The sequence below is a fragment of the Acinonyx jubatus genome, chromosome A1 (genome assembly GCF_027475565.1).
Source record: "Acinonyx jubatus isolate Ajub_Pintada_27869175 chromosome A1, VMU_Ajub_asm_v1.0, whole genome shotgun sequence".
Taxonomy (NCBI): Eukaryota; Metazoa; Chordata; class Mammalia; order Carnivora; family Felidae; genus Acinonyx; species Acinonyx jubatus.
This window is the reverse complement of record NC_069380.1, coordinates 135428411-135446843: the sequence shown is the minus strand read 5'-3', so window position 1 is coordinate 135446843 and position 18433 is coordinate 135428411. Positions and strand designations below refer to the sequence as shown.

The following is an 18433-nucleotide window of genomic DNA, read 5'->3' as shown; positions in this document are numbered from 1 at the left end:
GAAAAGGCCCAGAGAACTAAACCCGAGCTTTACTGTAGTCACAGGGAAGGGTTACTCCCCTCACACGGTTGACATGGCTAGCAAAAAGACACAGGCCTTGTTCCAGTCGTACTCCAAGTGTCAGCTCCGTCTCCTTTACTTGAAAACTTATAAAAAGGGGAGACTGTTTAAATAACAGGTTCTAATTTCTTAGGATTCACACCACTAAAAATCCTTCCAAACATACAGCCCTCCCCCTGTTGCAACATGAAATGGTTCTCTCTGCCCCGTGCTCAGTGGAAACAGCTGTCCACAGCAAGCAGAAACATTCGCTTACTGTGAGATTAAGCATTAACAATAGGATGGAAAATTAGAGGAGAGGAAAGGTTTCCATTCTGTGTTTCTATTTTTTTTTTTTTATAAAAAAAAAATTACTGCCCTTCTGGGCTCTTATGCTATTGGCTCCACTTCTGGACTCCCTGCTTCTTGGAGCCAGTTGGAGTATCTCCAAAGACCTGTGCCTGTAGACTTAAGCCATGTTTCAGAAATATGCTTCCCAGATTCTGCGTAAGCATGCAGGGGTTGATTTGGATGCTATCCTTGTAGAGCCACACTCCATAATAGCAAAGAACCAGCTGCCGTCTTTGGGAAACCTGTCCAGGAAAAGCAGCCATCCAGAATTTCCGGGACAAATTCTCCTTTGAGATGGGTGAAGCCGGGAGCTGCCTAAGTTATGAATCACCAGGTCATCTGCAGCCTCGTCTGAAGTAGAGGCCTGAAGACGGAGGGCAGGGCTGATAGAAGAGGATGAGGTCTCCTTGAAAAAGGTCCCCACCACCTTTGCCACCATGGCTTTGCTTCTTACTCCAGCTCTTGGATGCCCCATGGGGGACAAATCAGGTGGGGGCTTTTAGGGGCCCAGGACTTTGGGTCCAAGCACTCAGGCTGGCATTGAGGGGGTTAAGGCAGTGACCAGATAGCAGCCTTTTGGCAGCAAAGCCCTCCTCAGCAGAAGGAAGGATATAGCTGTATGAACTGCCTGCTTAACAATGCCTCACATGTCCCCAGGGGCCCGCCTGCAAATAGATTTCATCTTGCTTTCTCTTGTACTTTTCAAAGCTTCCTGTTTTCTCACGGTCCTTTTGGACAGTTTACAGTCTCTCTCTCCCTCCCTCCCTCTCTCTCCCTTTGAGGAAAGGAACACCCTTCTTATTAAAAGAGAGAGAGAGAGAAGAATGTAAGGGAAGGGCAGTTTAGCAGAGGCCATTCTCCTCGGCCGCAGGCTCCAGCTCTTTGACCTTTTCTCTTAGAATAGGAAAGCACAGGCTTCCTGGTGCATCTCAGTCCGCAGGCTCCCATTAGGCTGGTTGGCACGAAGTAGTGTGCCTCTTCTTGGCTTTGTGGGCCTCTGGCCCAGTGCTGCCCACTGCCATCACCCAGTCTCTGCACCCAGCTGACTTCTTGGTGAGGCTGGCTGTCCATGCTGTCACTGCAGCTCACAAGAAGTTACCTAAGGTGTTTCTAGCCCTGAACCAGGGAGGGAAGGGGCACAAGGAGGCCAGAATTCGGAACTGCTATAAGGATGAGAGAACAGGGCATCAGCCAGCTGTTTAAATGGCTAACTGAGAGTCTGGGTACTGCATAAAGGGCTCTCCCAAAGCCTGCAATTCAGGATGAATCTTGTCTTTCCATCCACATTTCTCAGTGCTGGGTCAGGTACAACTGCTTCCATTTCTATATGCCTCAAGTGACCTGGCAAGTATTTACTCAAAAGGATTCCTTACTTCATCCTCCCTTTCGTATTTCCTCCAAATAATTGGTTTAAGAAGTAGTCTTATCTTTGAAGAACTATTTCCAGAATTTAAAAGAGTCTACTATGTACATGATAATGATAGTAGTAAGAGCCACTATTTATTGAGCTCTTACTATTTGCCAAGCCCTTTACATGAATTATCTCATTGGATCCTTACAACAACCTTCATAAGAAACTATAATTATCACTGACATTTTACAGAAGAGAAAATGGGGCAAGTTCTCTATCCTTCTGGGGTCTCACCATCACCTCTCTGCTTTGCTATCTCAAAGCCTAATGATGCATGCAACCCATTTTTAAAGGACAGTTCGAAACATTTGTTGCAGGGGTGCCTGGATGGCTCAGTCGGTTAAGTGTCTGACTCTATCTCGGCTCAGGTTATGATCTCACGATTTGTGAGTTCAAGCCCTGCATCGGGCTTTGCACTGACAGCATGTAGCCTGCTTGGAATTCTCTCTCTGCCCCTCCCCTGCTTGTGTTGGTGCTCTCCCTCTCAAAATAAATAAATAAAACTTAAAAAAATTAAAACAAAACTTTTGTTCCCATTTTCTATTAAATGTTGAAGTTCACCTCCATTTAAAAAGTAGGCATAAAAGTGGGTATTGATGGGGGCTCCTGGGTGGTTTAGTCAGTTCAGTGTCCAACTCTTGATTTCGGCTCAGGTCATGATCCCAGGGTCGTGGGATCAAGTTCCAAGTCAGGCTGTGTGCCGAGCATAGAGCCCACTTAAGATTCTCTCTTTCTCTCTCTCTCTCTCCCCCTCTGCCCCACTTCCCCGAGCTCGCTCTCTCTCTCTTAAATAAATAAATAAATAAATAAATAAATAAATAAATAAATAAATGTGAGTATTGATGGAAAAGCTGAGATTTAATGCCAGAGGTACACTAATACCCCTCACTAGAGGAACTGAAAGTTCAAGAGGGGCAGACTGGTTGAGATGGCCACATGTCCCATGAAATCTGAGATATCACCACTCCAGTAGCTTCCTGTGTCAGTACCTACCCCTATTTCAATCCCCACAGACCTTGGCAGGAGATGATTCAGCAAGTCTTGACTTGGGCAAGCTCTTAGCCTCACATGTCATGATTATAGGGGGACTTGACATAGACTGACTGCTTTTCCCAGGAGAAGAAAGAAACTAGAGTTTTGGTGCTCCCTCCCAACTCTTCTTCCTTCCAGTCTACCTCCCCTTCTCTACTATGACAATTTTTCTGGGAGCTCACATCTCAAACCCCACTCAAGGGTGCATTCTTTAATTCACCCAGTTCTCTTCCTCTGGCCTCTCTTTACTAACAGTGACTGATAAGTCCCCCTCTGAATTTCACAGACATAAAATGTCTTCTATACTGATGGATGGTCTTCTAAGAAAGATGAAGAGGCCAAGTATTCTGGATAAGGACCAAAGGGCTTTGTGGAAGAGCTAGAGGGCTGAAAGGAAGAAGCGAAGGGTGCCTACCACAGAGATGTGAATAGTGTCCAAGTACCTTGGGTCCTGAGTTACCTGTCTCTATCCTTCTGCCACTGAGGATTTTGGCTTACAAACTAGTGTGTATAGGGTTGTACATATTACAGTGAGGGAAAAGAAGAGAGTTGGCGATGGCTGCTTTTTGGATTTTTGCACAGGGTAGTGATATTTTCCTGACTTGTTTGTCTATTCCCCCAGCCAAATACTTAGGTATTTATTAAGTGTTACTATGTGTGTAGACCTGTGCTTGATACTGAGGTTGGCCACAAAGAAAAGGAAGGAAGCTCTTGCATTTCAAAAGATAACTTAGGGTACCTTTTAATGCTCCAAACATCTTTTAGACTTGACACACCTCCATTCAACCCTGCGAACACTCTCCATTGGCTGGCCCATTAGGCTACCATAAATCATGAACTATAATACACAAAAAATAGATTTTACCAACAGCACAAAAGTGCGTCGTTTACCAGTCACCCTCAGATAATATAACTGACCAGACATGCCCTACAGTGGACCTTCCCTAAGGCCATATGCCTTGACTTCAGGGGACAATATCATTTTAATATCCTAATATATGCATGTACCACTAAAAAATGTCCCAGGAAGTTCAGCAGTGGATGAATTGAGTCAGAAAAACATTATAGTAGAAAAACACACACTGGGTTATGTTAAAGGATCATAAAATGTGGCTTGTCCAAAGCTAAGAAAGTAGGTGGAAAATACTTATCAGTAGCCATTCTTTTTTCTTTCTTTCTTTCTTTCTTTTTAACATTTACTTATCTTTGAGAGACAGAGAGAGACAGAGCATGAACAGGGGAGAGGTAGAGAGAGAGAGAGAGAGAGAGGGACACAGAATCTAAGCAGGCTCCAGGCTCTAAGCTGTCAGCACAGAGCCTGATGCAGGGCTGGAACCCACAAACTGTGAGATGATTTGAGCCGAAGTTGGACACTTAAGCGACTGAGCCACCCAGGTGCCCCTATTAGTAGCCATTCTGATATTTGTGCCCCTCTCTGTGTGTTGGGGTGGGAGTAGGATGGGGAAGGGAGGTAGGACTTTAGGGCCCATGAATTCCAGGACTGTTCTGACCACCGAGTTGCAGCAGCTGTGGCAACAACAAACAACTGGTCATTATCACAACTGTGATTTCTATCTTGCCTCTAGTTCAGTGTTGAATAAAGTGCCTGAAAATACTTAATGGAGAGACTTTATTCTGTGTCAAAATAAAAACAAATGGCATTCTATACATTCTTCAAGGTTGAGCTAAAATTCTCCTTTATAAAAACCTTTCAGACTAGTCCAGCTTCTGATATCTCAGCAACCAGAGATAGTAACTAAAAGTAGAATCCCTACCCCTTTATAGGAGCGAAGTACAGAAGGCACCCATCTCTTCAATTCTATCTAGCTTAAACGACCATGAGACTCATCCAAGCTTAGACTAGTGCAGTAGTCTAATTAATCTTCCAGCCTCCAGCTTCTCTCCTCCTTTGTGTCTTATGTTTAATCACCCATGGCTTGTGCTGTTCTCGGATCTTTTGCTGCAGGCTCACTCCAAATAATCAGGAACCGTCCCATGAACCAAATGAGATCTCCTTTTTCTAAAATGACTCAAGACTGGAAATACCTAATGTAGATTCAAAGCTAATTCAAATCAGTAGATTCAAAGCTTTTCCCCCCCTTGGCCAGGATAGAGAACTGGATAAACTAAAGTAATAAATAATACTCTGCCAGAACTTTCACCTGTGCAAAGTTGAATCACAGACTGATGCATCTTACGAAACTGTCTCTATTGAGAATAAAAGAAAGCGAGTATCCATCCCACATGTAGGGATGTTAAAGTTAGATCAACACTCCCAGCCTTTCCCCTCTCAGGTCACCTTTTCCAAATGAATGTGCTGTGCAGCTACTCTGAACACTGAGTGTGGGACACCAGTATGCCAAGTTCATTCTTGCCAGTAAGGAAGTAAAAAGGGGAAAAGTACTTAAAAGTCCCAAATGTGAATCATTTAAAAACACAGAAACAATTATTCATTATCCATGGGTGGATTATCTGTGACAAAGTTGTCACCCCAGCTGGCTGCCTCTTACCACCTAGCATTCTTTGCAGTTGGTCTTCCTACATCTCTGTTTGTTAGGTCTACGCACTCTTCCATGGCTCCTGTAACTCCCATCTCCGTGGCCACCTGAAGAAAACAGTGCCTTCATTCATAAATACTCAATCCAGTACCCCCAACATCGTCCCTGAAAATGTCTCTCAGTGCAAAAGGAAAACTGGTGTCAGCCTCAGGGGCCACTGTGCCCTGACTTCTCTCTCCAAGGATCTTTCACTCCATATCACTGCCCTCACAGCATGGGCCTCTGAGGTTAGGGAGGGAAGGAAAATGTTCCCTCCTTAACACTCGGGCCTGAGCACAGACACAAAACCCTTCTCTGTATTCCTCCCAGCACAGCCAAGGAAGGGCTGGGTTCTCCAAACCCTGCTCTGCTAGGGCAGGGGGACAGGAAGAGGGCGGAAAGCACCCAGAGCAGTGGACTCTGTTTTATACCTTCCGTATCTGCATGAATTGCCTTTGAAAAGGCAGTTCTGTTCTCTCAAAAGAAGTTGGAGAACCACTTTTCTGATCCATCATGCATCTGCACTTTGTTACAAATAGAAATGACAAAATGACAAAAAAAAAAAAAGAAAGAAATGAATGAAACATGTTTACACCTGAGATAATATTTTCAGGCCTTCAAATCTCTACCCAGAGAAAAAGACACACTCCTTCTTTAGATCTCTCTTTTGTTCCTTCTAACTTTGCTATCCGTTCCAATAATAAGCAAATTAAAAAATTAGAAATGCATTGCATGATACAGTCTAACAGAAGAGTTATATTGAGGGCACAGAGGATGGTGTGGTGGTTGACCATGTGACCTCTGGTGTCTAGTGGCCTGGGTTCATTATCCCAGCTTCAGCACCCATTAGCTTTGTGCCTTGGCCAAGTGCCTTAATCCCTCAGTTTGCCCATCTGTAAAATGGGGATGATACAGCACCCACCTTATAGGATCGATATAATTAAATGTGATATTCCATGGTAGACTTAGGACAGTATCTTCCATGTTATAAACATTCCATAAATATTAAACAGGTAATCATATACTTATTATTAAAATGAAGCACACTTTGAGCAATTGCTTCTCAGCTCAGCTTTTCTCCTTTTCTGCAGCTCGCATTCGAAAGAAGCCTTACTAGCTTTGCAAGTTTTGCCATGAGTTGAAAAATCCCTGTGCGATAGGAACACAAGCCCATGAATCCATCCCTCCCTGCTCCACCTCTGGGCCTGGGCACAGTCCAGACCCTCCCTGACTTCACTGGGGACATTCTACTCGGAGGCCACTTAAAATGCCAAGATCCAAACAAAGTGAAGGCACATCCGTCCTCATGCAGGCCTAGGTGTGGGTTCACCTGGGCAGGACCCACCTCCACGAGTAACCTGTCTCATCCTCTTCATTGTTTCTGACAGCTGTGTGGGAAGGAATTCAACCGGATGCACAACCTAATGGGCCACATGCACCTGCACTCCGACAGCAAACCCTTCAAGTGTCTCTACTGCCCAAGCAAATTCACCCTAAAGGGGAACCTGACACGCCACATGAAAGTCAAGCATGGAGTCATGGAGCGGGGCCTCCATTCTCAAGGTAATCACTCTTCCAGGAAGCACCCAAGGCTGCTGGGGCTGGTGGATGACAAAAAAGGGAGCTCAACTTGTTTTTAGGGGGCTTTATTGTGTGTGGGGGGGTATTCTTATTGTTGAAAAAGGGATCATAGTGTCAAGACCACAGCAGAGGAGCAGAAACAGGCTTACAGTGTTATTCTAACAAATACAGTAGTACTATCTGAAGGTAGTAAGTAAAAGTGAATTACAGAGGACAGATGAGAACATCATAACCATGCCAGTCAGTACGATTATTAGCTCTTGCTTCAGACACCACATCAGGTGCCTTGCCTCCTTTAATCTTGACAGCAACTCAAGGCTGGAGGAACTTATATTATCCCCATTTTACAGAGGGGGGGAACTGAGGCTTCAAAAGAGTGATTTGCCCAAAGTTGCTCAACTGAAAAAGTGGCTGAGTCAGGATTGGAACACAGACCTTCCTGACATTAAAGCCTTTATTGTATCCATTTCATCGCACTGCTCTTAAAGGACATGTGGTTTTTTCTTTTTCTTTCCTTTCTAAAAAACAGGCGTGTAAGCTCTGCCTACACAGAAGGATGTGTGTAGCAGGCTGGGTCTCCTGTTCATAACTAGATGCACCCAGGGACGGCTTTCCTGCTTGGCAGGGCTCACTGGCCCATCTGCAGAGCAGGGGCTTCCGTCTCCCCCACTGAGCCCAAAGTGAACTGCTAAGCAGTTCTCGCCCCCTCAGTGCCACGGCCCTTAGCTGTGATGAGTTTATGTTCCAGATCCACTGAGTTCACCAGGTTGTTCTCTAGTTGCTTAATCAAGCAGTCCTTCAATGAACAGGCAATAAATGCACCTCTATCCAAAGCAGAGCCCTAGGTGCTGCAGAAGATACTGGGGGGATGAGACCATCTTTGTTCCCTGGAAGGTCTGTGTGTGAGGAGAGAAGACACACATTTATGGACCTTACAAAATCATGTTAACCACTGTTTGCTGATACCAGTATGATTAAAGCACGGCAGTAGGCACTTCAGAAATCCTATTGCTTGTGCCCACAATGTCCCAAGGTAGACTGTGTTGTTCTCATTTTATATAAGAGGAGACCGAGGCCAAGGGGGCACGACAGGTCTGAAGGCAGAACTGGGATCCCAACTCGGGAATTTCTGAATTACACCAGTGCTCACTACACCAGGCAAACACAGATTTGTTCGTGTTGCCTGCTTCTCTTACCCTTTCCAGAGAGCTGGTCAAGCAGGCACACGTATTCATAAATAAGATGCACACATACACCTGCAGCATGAAACAGAATAATTATAGTTTTCATATTTTTCACCAACTGAGCTTATAGTGCTCCTGAGTTACAGGGAACTGTGGTTATCATAAAACAAAGCCCAGAGTTTAGGCAAAAGCCCTGAAAATATTCCGGTTAAAAAACAAAAGCAGTTTTCTTTCCCTGAGACTGGTTTTCTCCTGAATTGTTCTTTGCATCTCTAGTTGCCTGAGCCAATTTCCAACCTAGACCTGGATTTTTCCAGAATAGGTGAAGTTTGTTCAGTTGCTGGGGTTGAGGACAGAAGGCAATGGTGGGACGTTCATCCGTTTGAAAGCTTAACCTGGTCACCACAACTTACCCCATATGGATGTTCAAATCCTAAAAGGCACCTAAGGACTCTGTCATTCTTCTGAAAAAATAAAGAGCATCACTGTGTATCAGAGAGATGCTTTGAAAGTTAACAGACTTTCAACAATTTAAATGTTTTCATCTACAAAAGGTGTTAGTGCTTTTTCACTCTAGTGTTTGAAATGGCTCAAAAATCATGACTCAGATTAAAAAGAGCCTCCCGTGCCCCTGACAAGATTAAAGCTATAGACAGATTCATTGCCTGACGATATCATAAGGCAAGCAGACCTGGATGTCTGCCCCCATGCCAAAAGCCTGGTTCTGCCCGCCTCCTCCTCAGGGCCTGGCTGTTGGCTCACCAGGGGCAGAGACCTGCAAGATCAAATTAGGCAGAGCCCTACTATGTGTTTCTGGCTCCTGAAAAGTCCCTCCCAACAGGGCCCTCCAACTGAAACTAAAAGTGAGATCCTTTTGCATCACTGTGCCCAATAGCAGGGATGCTTGTGGTTGGGCACAGGGGCTTTAGAGTTCCTCAAGGGGATCTCTTTGTCTGTGTCCCTCTCCAGTCTGTGCTTAGGACCACTGGTTATGGGGCGGCCTTCTTGTCCCCAAATGGTATATTTTCGTGCATTTTTTTCAAGATGAAAATACCTTTGTTATGATTTTATTTCTTCTTCTGGTAAAATATTTGCTCACTGAAAATAAGAAAGACATTAGAATTGAAGAGAAAAATGTCCGAATCATGGAATTTTTGAGATTTGGATGTAAATTCTTCCAGATATTTTGATAAAGATAGATAAAATTGGGTCTACACTATAAATATATATGGTAAATATGATTTTTACTTAAAATATATAGAGAATACCTTTTTATAACCATTTGTAGGTCTCTACATCTTCTACACATGGTTCAGTGTATTATTTATCTAAAAAACCTCCATCATTTCAGTTTCACCATAAAAAATGTGGTGATGAGCATCCTTACACATATATTTTGTGCACCTGTCTGATTGTTTTCATAGTTTAAATTCTCAGTGGCATAATTGCTAAGTCAGAGCTATGTTTATTTTAAGCATTTAGTGCATGTTGCCAAATTTACCTTAAGGAAGTTACACGGATGCAAACTTCATCTGTGACAAGGCCCATCTCTCCACAGCCTTAGTGGGAATTTATTTTTAAAATGTAAAATCAAACTATACTAAATGGCCTTGGGTACCACCCAGTGGCCCATTTTCACAGCTTTTCCTGGGACCTGAACATTGCTTTTGCTCTCACAGGTTTTGGAAGGGGGCGAATCGCCCTGGCGCAGACAGCAGGAGTGCTGAGGGGTCTGGAGCAGGAAGAGCCCTTTGACCTTTCCCAGAAGCGTGGAGTGAAGGGGCCGGCATTCCAGTCAGATGGGGAGAGTGCCCGGGGCAGCTCCTGCCATGAGGAAGAGGAGGAGGACAATAGCTATGAAGTGGGTGGAGACAGCCCCGGCCTGGAGCCCCAACCCAGGCAGCCCTGCACCCCCCAGGATCTCACCACCCAGCCCGAGCAGGCTCCCAGGGTGCTTGAGGACACCTGTGAGGAGGAAAAGGAGGACAAGCCAAACAGAGAGCACCAGGAGAGGAACAAGGACAGCCTGGGGGCAGAGGGCAGCCTGGAGAGAGAATCTGCCCACAAGGAAGAGTGTCTCCGTCTCAGGGCTCTGCAGAGTGCTCGGAGGGGCCCCTCCTTTTCTGATTACCTGTACTTCAAGCACAGAGATGAGAGTTTAAAGGAATTACTGGAGAGGAAAATAGAAAAACAAGCAGTGCTTTTAGGTATCTAAGTGGACAGCTCTAAAATTACATTTGGAAAATGAGAATAGGCAGTTCAAATATAGCTTTCTGCACGAGCTGTCATTTGCTGGAGACAGGCAAATGGCGCAGATCTTTACAAATGGCCTGGACTAAACGAGCAGGGATTGTCCTCACTAATACAAATGCTTCTCAGGTCATTCCTTGGGCCCTTGATTTTTAACATGCATGCGGGGGCTTCTTCAGTGCTATTTCATGCTCCTCCAGTATAATAAGCTGTACATATTCTAGATACCTAATTCTAAGCAGATGCTGAGGTGCTTTTAGAAATTGTTTTCCTTTGACTAATATATAATACATGGTAGATTTCTTTTTAGTTGCAAAAATATGGTGCTTGACATGTTACCTTATTAATGATGATTTAGTTGAATGTGTGGAAGTTATAATATTTTTCCAGATAGATGAAAATATTAGTAGTTGTATATATAAAAATCACCTTTATTGAATCATCCACAATGCCAAAAATGACAAAGGAGGGTGAGGTATTGAAGAGAATATTCTCAAGTAGTTTCTGCATGTTTAAGAAAACAGGAATAATTTTAACTAATGAAAACCCAGCAGAACTTAGATCCTTGCCTGGGTCTGCCTTGTTCTGCAGCAGCTTCCGTCATCAGGTATGGCTTGTGGCGCGCATTTTCAGATGGTCCCCAAAGTGGTCAGTGTGTCCCAGCTCACCCCTTGTGTCCTGAGCAGAGCCCCCTCCTGGAGACCTTGCTCTGAGGCCTCATGCCCCACAAGGCAGCTGCAGGAAGCCTTAGGCGCAGTGGGTTTCTCTTCTCAGTGCCAGACCAGGGATGTGGGGAGGAATTCTTGAAATCTGATCACTGCTTATTTAGAGTATTATGCTAACCATCAGGTAGTTACTGGTAAGCAGATTCTGGGCTGTGTTCTCAAAGCTGCCTGCATATCAGAATCATCTAGGGGAACCTTAAAAAATAATACCAAGGCTGAGCCTCAGCTGCTGAGAGTCTGATTTCATTGGTCTAGTGGAGCCCCAATATGGGTATTTGTTTAAAAGTTTCCCCCAGAGGATTCTTCTGTGCAGCCAGGGTTGAGAAAGATGGACGAGGTTAAAATGGTGGCTCCCAAGACTCCTCCCAGGGACTCCATAAATATTTGTTTCTGCCTTCAGATTCATTAAAATATGGAGTAGGAGACCTTGAAATCATCCTGCTGATTTAGGGCTTCTCACCTGTTCTGTAAGAGCCTCTTGACATGAACACGCACATGCACACACACAACACACACACACGTACTCTTGTATAATCACACAATTTTGTACTAGAAGATGATGCCTGTGATGTTTATGGTCACTTAATAAGTCTAAAAATACACAGCCCACCAACAGTGACTAATTATTTCTTCCTAGATGCTTGAATCGTGATTCTAGTCAGGGGTGAAGACTACCGTGGGTGGCTTGAGCCCAGCAGTAGGCTTTCCTTAGGCATGGGTGCCGAATAAAGCAGTGCCTACAGGATGTCGCATACCTGTGACTAGCCGTAAGCAGTAACCCTCTGGTACTGTGTCTGTGTTTATGTAAAAACTGCCTCTTGGTTGGTAGTCTCAACTCTTATTCGTAGAGGTAGGTACTGTTTATTACTTTGCTTTCTCTTCTCCTAAAGTTCCCAGTACATTTCTTTAGACCACCTGGCCCATCTCTGACTGCTGGATGTGGCTTTTTCTTTTGGCCAAGGTGCTTCCCCCTCAGCCGCATCTACTTCGAATCATCCACCCGTGGGCTTTGTCAATCTTGACACGTTTCTCCTGCTACCTTGCTTAAAGCTCTTTCTTTCAGCCTCACCACCATGACAAAGTGCCAAAGCTGCCTGGGTTTCCTACTGCCACCCATGCCCTGAGGTCAAGCACCTGCAAAGGGGATGGTGAGTGGAATAGTGTGGGTTTCTGTGGTGCAAGCACAGCTCTGTGCCAGGAAACTGTTCCAAGTCTTCAGAGGGGCAACTTGCCTTCCGTTCATTTTGAATATCGCTCATTAGTGCCTCTGATGACATCACTCACAAGGCTGGCAGCATGGTCTGTGAGACCTCCGGCTCTTGGGGTCCTGTTACGTGTTCATTCTTTCAGTAGCTCTGTGTCAAAGACATACTGTATGGGCTGCAGACTTCCGGTTCATTCTGGGTATGGAACAGGAACAGGCTGGAACAGGAACCAGGAAATCCAGAATAGCAAACTCTAGTCTTTTCCAACCAAATGAATCATGTGGGTATGTTTGAGGAACAAGTTCATGTTGAGATGGAGAGAGCATGGTCTAGAATGGAGGTTTCCAAATTGTGGATCGAGGAGTCAGAGGTCCCTCTTGGGTCCCTCCAGAGCTGCCAGGGAAGAAGGAGAGACTCTCAGCCCTCATTCCCACTTCACTCAAAGTGGTTCAAATTTCATTTGTTTTTCATGTTAGCCTTCCAAGTAAAATTTCATTTTGAGGGAGAAAAAAATATCTAAGGAAAGTAATTTAAAAAGTGTTATGAAGTATATTATAAAGCCTGTTTTTAGTTCTTAACTCTGGGTATGAGAGACTTAATTAGATCTAGCCTGAGGGTAAATATACACTGACTCTGTGAGAAATGTGGCCAAAATCTTGGTATTGTATGTTGTTGAGTGACCAACATCCTGGTTTACCTGGAACAACCCTGGTTTATAGCTTTGTCCCAGAGTAATTACTAAGAGTGTCACTTTAACTCTCAAAAGTATCCCAGTTTGGGTGCCTGGGTGGCTCAGTTGGTTGAATGTCTGAGTCGTGGTTTTGGTTCAGGTCATGATTTTGAGGTTCATGAGACTGAGCCCTGAGTCAGGCTCCGCATTGACTGTGCAGAGCCTGCTTAGGATTCTCTCTCACTCTCTCTCTCTCTCTCTCTCAATAAACAAGTACACTTAAAAAATAAATAGGATCCTAAGGGTGTCTGAGTGGCTCAGTCAGTTAAGCATTGAGCTCTTGATTTTGGCTCAGGTCGTGATCTCATGGTTTGGGAGTTGGAGCCCGCATCAGGCTCTGTGCTGACAGTGCCCAGTCTCCTTGGGTTTCTGTCTCCCTCTCTCTCTGACTTTCCCCCACTTGCTCTCTAGCTCTCTCTCAAAATAAATACAAATAAAATTTAAAAAAAAGTATCCCAGTTTGGGTGACCAATTATATGGACACCCTGTGCCTAAGTGCAGAGCTAAGGGAAGAGTTGGCCAAACTTGCCTGATGAGCTAATTAGCCAGAATGCACACCTGAAGGAGAGCCCATGGGGATCATCTAGAGAGAATTAAGGATAAAACCATCCAAGGTTACCAGCACTCTAAGGGCCAGGACAGCATGGCATTCATCTCCTTGTGACACTCTGAAAATAGGTCACTACCAAATGCTTTCCAGGCTTTTGACCATTGTCACTCTGAAACAGCCAACTGACCAGCCAAGAGGCATATTTTTCTTTTATCCTTTTTATTTAGGCCTATAATTACCCCCCTCTGTTTGCCTTCTAATTCCTCTTTCATTCTTTCTTTTTAAAAATTTGACTCCCTATTGGCCATGAGACTGAGGCTGACCTTCCATAACCCCACAAGGGTATCTGGTATATTTGTATATGAGTAGCTGCATGAGAAAGCCCAATGTGCATACTGTATTTATTAAGCCCTAAAGGCATTTAATAAAATATTAACATCGCGTTTTGAATCATGATCTTTGTCTGCTTTGCTGGAACAAAATGTAACAGAGCTAACATTTAAAATCCTTCACATATTTGGACAACATTACACCAAATGTTGATTTTGTACAGAATTCTGGCTTGCTATTTAAAAACTAAAACTCCAAATGTGTAGCAACCCAAGTTGTGAATATCGCTTTCTGCTTCAGTGATAAAGCAGTTTACCTGAAAATAGCATGTAACCTATGTTTTGTTAATTTAAGCAAAATAAAGACTTGTTGAAAAGGCTGAGTTGATTATTTGCAAATGCCCGAAATTTCACAAGGAAACTGCCATTGTCAGTGTCTCTCATTCCTATTCTCATACCTTCTGCCAGGGAGGTTCCGTTTGGTTGGGGCCTCAATCCCAGGAAGACACAGATTTTTGGATTCTCCCTGTCTCAAGGCTTCACAGAGGATTAGTGAACCTCAGACTATCTGCAGTCAGGTGACATCTTCCTCATCTTCTTTTTATTTCCCATTCAGAAAAACTAGTTCTGGAAGGGTGTCATGAGGAAGTAGGAGGTTAGCGGCAAGATTGCCTTATTCTGCATCAAGCTCTTTCTAGGATAAAGTTGACCCAAGAGGCCATGTACTATACTGGGCATGAGCACCTGACACAGATTCTGGTGTCAGGTTCCTGGATTTGAAGCCCAGCTCTGCTACTTGCAATTTTTGAGACCTGTGAACCAGTTTGAGAACCTCTGTGCCTCAGTTTCCTCATCTGTAAAATGGGATTAGGAACCTTCCTGATCAAGTTGTTTGTGGGTTAAATGAGTTAGTATATGCAAGACACTTGAAAAGTGTTTGGCTCACTGTGTCTGGTATGTAAGAATTCGCCGTTGTTATCAACACAGTGGCCAGAAAACTGAACACTCAGCTCCTTCTCAACAGAGAACTCATAAAGCTGTGTCGGCATGGGAAGTTGCCGTTTCTGAGAGAGCTTCTCTCTTAAACGTTATACACTCTAAAACACCAAGCACCGTGCCAAGTAATTACACACTTGATTTTATTTAACTTCACATGACCCTGAGAGGCAAATGTTGTTATTTCCATTTTACTGAAGAAGAGATGGAGGTGCAACAGAGTGAAATAACTTCCTCCAAATGACCTAGTTAGCAAATTTCATCTGCTGCCAAAGCATGTAGCCTATACCAGGTTGGTTTCTTTGCAAGTAGATGATGAGACAAATCTGGGCGCAAGATGTTTAATAGGGATTAGCAGCAGTGAAAAGAAAGGGCAGGAAAGAAGACTGAATAAAGAGAGAAGGCAAACTGTGACCAAGCCTCACCCAACACAGCAGGCAGTTCTGGGCAAGGATTGCCCACCAAAAGTTGCACCAGGTTGGGCAGTGATGTCCAGGCCTTTTGACACCCACCTCGCTCAGTTACCAGGTATGGGCTGCCCTGGGAAGGGCATGATCTCAGGATCTCTGTAGCAGGGACAGACCCTGAAGGAGCCAGTGGCTGGAGGCTGTCTGCTGACTGCACTCCCCACAGCTCGGTACAAGTCCTTCCTTGAAGAGACACTGCTTAGCTCATCTCTGTGTCTACCACAGCCCACCCTTTGCCTCACTCCTACCCACTTCTGTGTATATATTCATGGGGCATCTCCTCCAGGATACCAGTGGGTCTCTCTTTCTCAAGGAAAACTTAGAAGAGGAAGATGAGTGGGATCAGCTTTAGCCCCCACTCCTGTAATTAGTCTAGGAGAAATAGCTCGTGCTTATTTTCTCCTTCCTCCATTACCTGTCTGCATCCCTGTCACCATCAGATATCACCTCTGCCAGTCTCAGTGGCTTTTCAGGTAGTGTGACCCATATCCTCATCCCCAAAGCATCTGAGCCTCAACCACCATGTTGCTCTGTTGTTGTGTCCTCCCACCCCAGATTTACATGTTGAAGCCCTTAACCCTAGAGTGATGGTATCTGGAGGTAGGGCCTTTGGGAGGTAATTAGGTTTAGATGAAGTCATGAAGATGGAAGCCCCTCCATGATGGGCTTAGTGCACTTACAAGGAGAGGAGACCAGAGCCATGTGAGGACTTTCTGCACCATTTAAGGACACAGCAAGAAGGCAGCCATTTGCAAAACAGGAAGCAGGCCCTCATTAGACAAAGAACCTGGCGGCACTTTGATCTTGAAACTCCCAACCTCCAGAACTGTGAGAAATCAATGTTACTGCTTGAGCCACTCAGTCTATGTATTTTGTTATCGCAGCCCAAGTGGACTAAGACACATGCCCTTTTCAGCAAGGGGTTGCTGTACTTGTTCTTTTAGTCACAAGTGGGAAGAGAAGTACCAAAAGAAACCGCGATGGGTTACTAGGGTTCCACACTTATTCCTCCATGACCCGTTTTGTGACAACAGCCTTCTCCCTCCTGATGATTGGGTTGATTACCTGTGCCAGAATGGTGACTCTTTTCCTTGTCTGCTGGTCCCTGAAGACAAGGAGCAAAAAATGCCCACATGGCAGCTGTAGCTTATAATTCAATGGATAATCTTGCTATGTCCCCGAGTGAAAGTGTATCCCTTTGTGAGGATGAGAATTCTAACCCTGCAGAATGCAGAGTTACAGGGATGAAAAGTAGAACAGTGGTCACTGTCAGTGCAGACAGGTGGGACCAACTCCTTTTTCTACCCTTGGAAGTATGTGTCCATTCCTACGACCAAAAGACCACTCGCTCTTCAAGATGAAAAGGATTCAATATAGTCAACTTCTCACTAAGTGATTGATTGATCTTCATGAGCAATGATGCCATATTGGAAGCTCAGCACCAGGCTCTGTTGCTGGCATGTTGGATATTCAGCAGTGATAGGAGTTAGATCAGCCTTGGCAAATGTACTTCATGCTGTTGGGCCCATGTATAGCCTCCATATCTGTTACTGTGGCCACTTCATTCATATGTTTTTTGTTTTAGCACTGGAGTGGCTGTTGACAGAGGGCTGAAGTCAACTGGCAAAGTCATTGTCTGCCTGATTTTTAAATGTCTCTTTCATGGTGCATGTGACCCAATGGATGTTAATATGTGATACAAAGATTTTCATACTTGTGTTCACTCCCATATGTCTATCCACCCTAGACAGAGAATAATTGGGAATACCTACTTTAATTACAGTGGTTAGGAATTGTCTGTCTGAAAAACTTATATTTGATTTGAGAACTTAAGGACATCAGGAGCCAACCATGGGGAAAACTGGGAGAAGAGCATTCCAGACAGAGAAGAGAGCATGCACAAAGGACTGTGGTATAGAGAACACGGCCAAAGAGAGAAGATGGTGTGGGCAGCACACAGCAAGAGAGGGAGAGTGATGTAGGGTGAGGTTGACATGGAAAGCCACTGGGCAATGAGGGCAAGATAATGAGATTAACATGTTCCAAAATTCATTTTGACTAAAGTGTGGAGGATGGGTTGGAAGGAAGCCAGAATAATATTGGGAGACCTGTAGGAGGCAGTTTTAATAGTCTGTGAGAGATAACATTGGCCTTGATTAAGGAGGTAGCAAGGAAGAGTTAAAGTGGGCGGTTCAAAATCTGTTTTGGGGGTCCAAGTGACTTGTTCTGTTGAAGGCTAATTATAATAGTAACAAAAATATGTATTTTTCTAAGCACAAAATGCCACTTACTATAAAGCCCATCTCCTCACATAATGATAGAAGGGATGAATCAGAGTCTCAGGGCTATCATAAAACCCATGCTTTTTACTCATTTGACAAGAGAGCATATTTACCAAGTAATGTATGTAAATTAAGCAATCTGGTTTCTCTCAGTTTTGTTCTGGGTTACAGTTGCTGGTGAAGTAGTTGGGACCAAAGACGACAATGAAGCTTCTCAGACACAGATCCTGGGAAGGAACGGCAGAAGTGAGGACAAATGAGCACACAGTTAGAAATCAGAAAACCAAGGAAAGACTCCAAGACCGTAAGTGAGGCTGCAGAAAGTCCTTTTCATCCCTATAGGCCCTGAGGACATCTCTGATGCAGCCAGTAAAAGCATGTTAATAATAATGAACTTGCATGGTCAAAGAACAGGTTAATCATCTCTACCTATTTATTAACTAAATGCACTCCAAATACATTTCATTTTAAATTCTCCGAAGAGTGACAGTTCAGTCATCTGACCATTTTTATCCAGTGCACACATTACTTTGCAACAATGCTGAATAAATGAGATGTTGTCATATTTTAAGTCCCAAACTGAACTGGCCCATTGGCACCACTGACAGTACCTAAAGAAGAAATAAAAAACAAAAATGTGTGGAAGGAATTTGCTCCTGTCCTTAAGGAACACACACATCTTATCAAGGCCTATGGAAGCTGGCAGGAATATGGCTAATGGCTTTCCAAATCCCTAAAGCCTTAAAACTGAAAACTATCTTCCC

At 44.2% G+C, this 18433-nt stretch overlaps 2 protein-coding genes across 5 annotated transcripts in view; one reads left to right on the top strand and one right to left on the bottom strand.

Annotated features, from left to right (window-relative positions):
* Window positions 1–13245, top strand: part of ZNF366 (zinc finger protein 366) — a 71739-nt gene extending 58494 nt beyond the window's left edge. For all 3 annotated transcript variants that reach the window (XM_027040202.2, XM_027040211.2, XM_053223775.1), the window contains exons 4-5: window positions 6759–6933; window positions 9815–13245. In XM_027040202.2, coding sequence (XP_026896003.2) covers window positions 6759–6933; window positions 9815–10350 — 711 coding nt within the window. In that variant the 3' untranslated portion in view covers window positions 10351–13245. The remainder of the gene's footprint in view (window positions 1–6758; window positions 6934–9814) is intronic.
* PTCD2 (pentatricopeptide repeat domain 2) overlaps window positions 10796–18433 on the bottom strand; it is a 113879-nt gene continuing 106241 nt past the window's right edge. For both annotated transcript variants that reach the window (XR_003414292.2, XM_027040250.2), the window contains one exon: window positions 10796–17896. Coding sequence is in view for 1 of the 2 variants with exons in the window: in XM_027040250.2 (XP_026896051.1) it covers window positions 17819–17896 (78 nt within the window). In the remaining variant the exon portion in view is untranslated. The remainder of the gene's footprint in view (window positions 17897–18433) is intronic.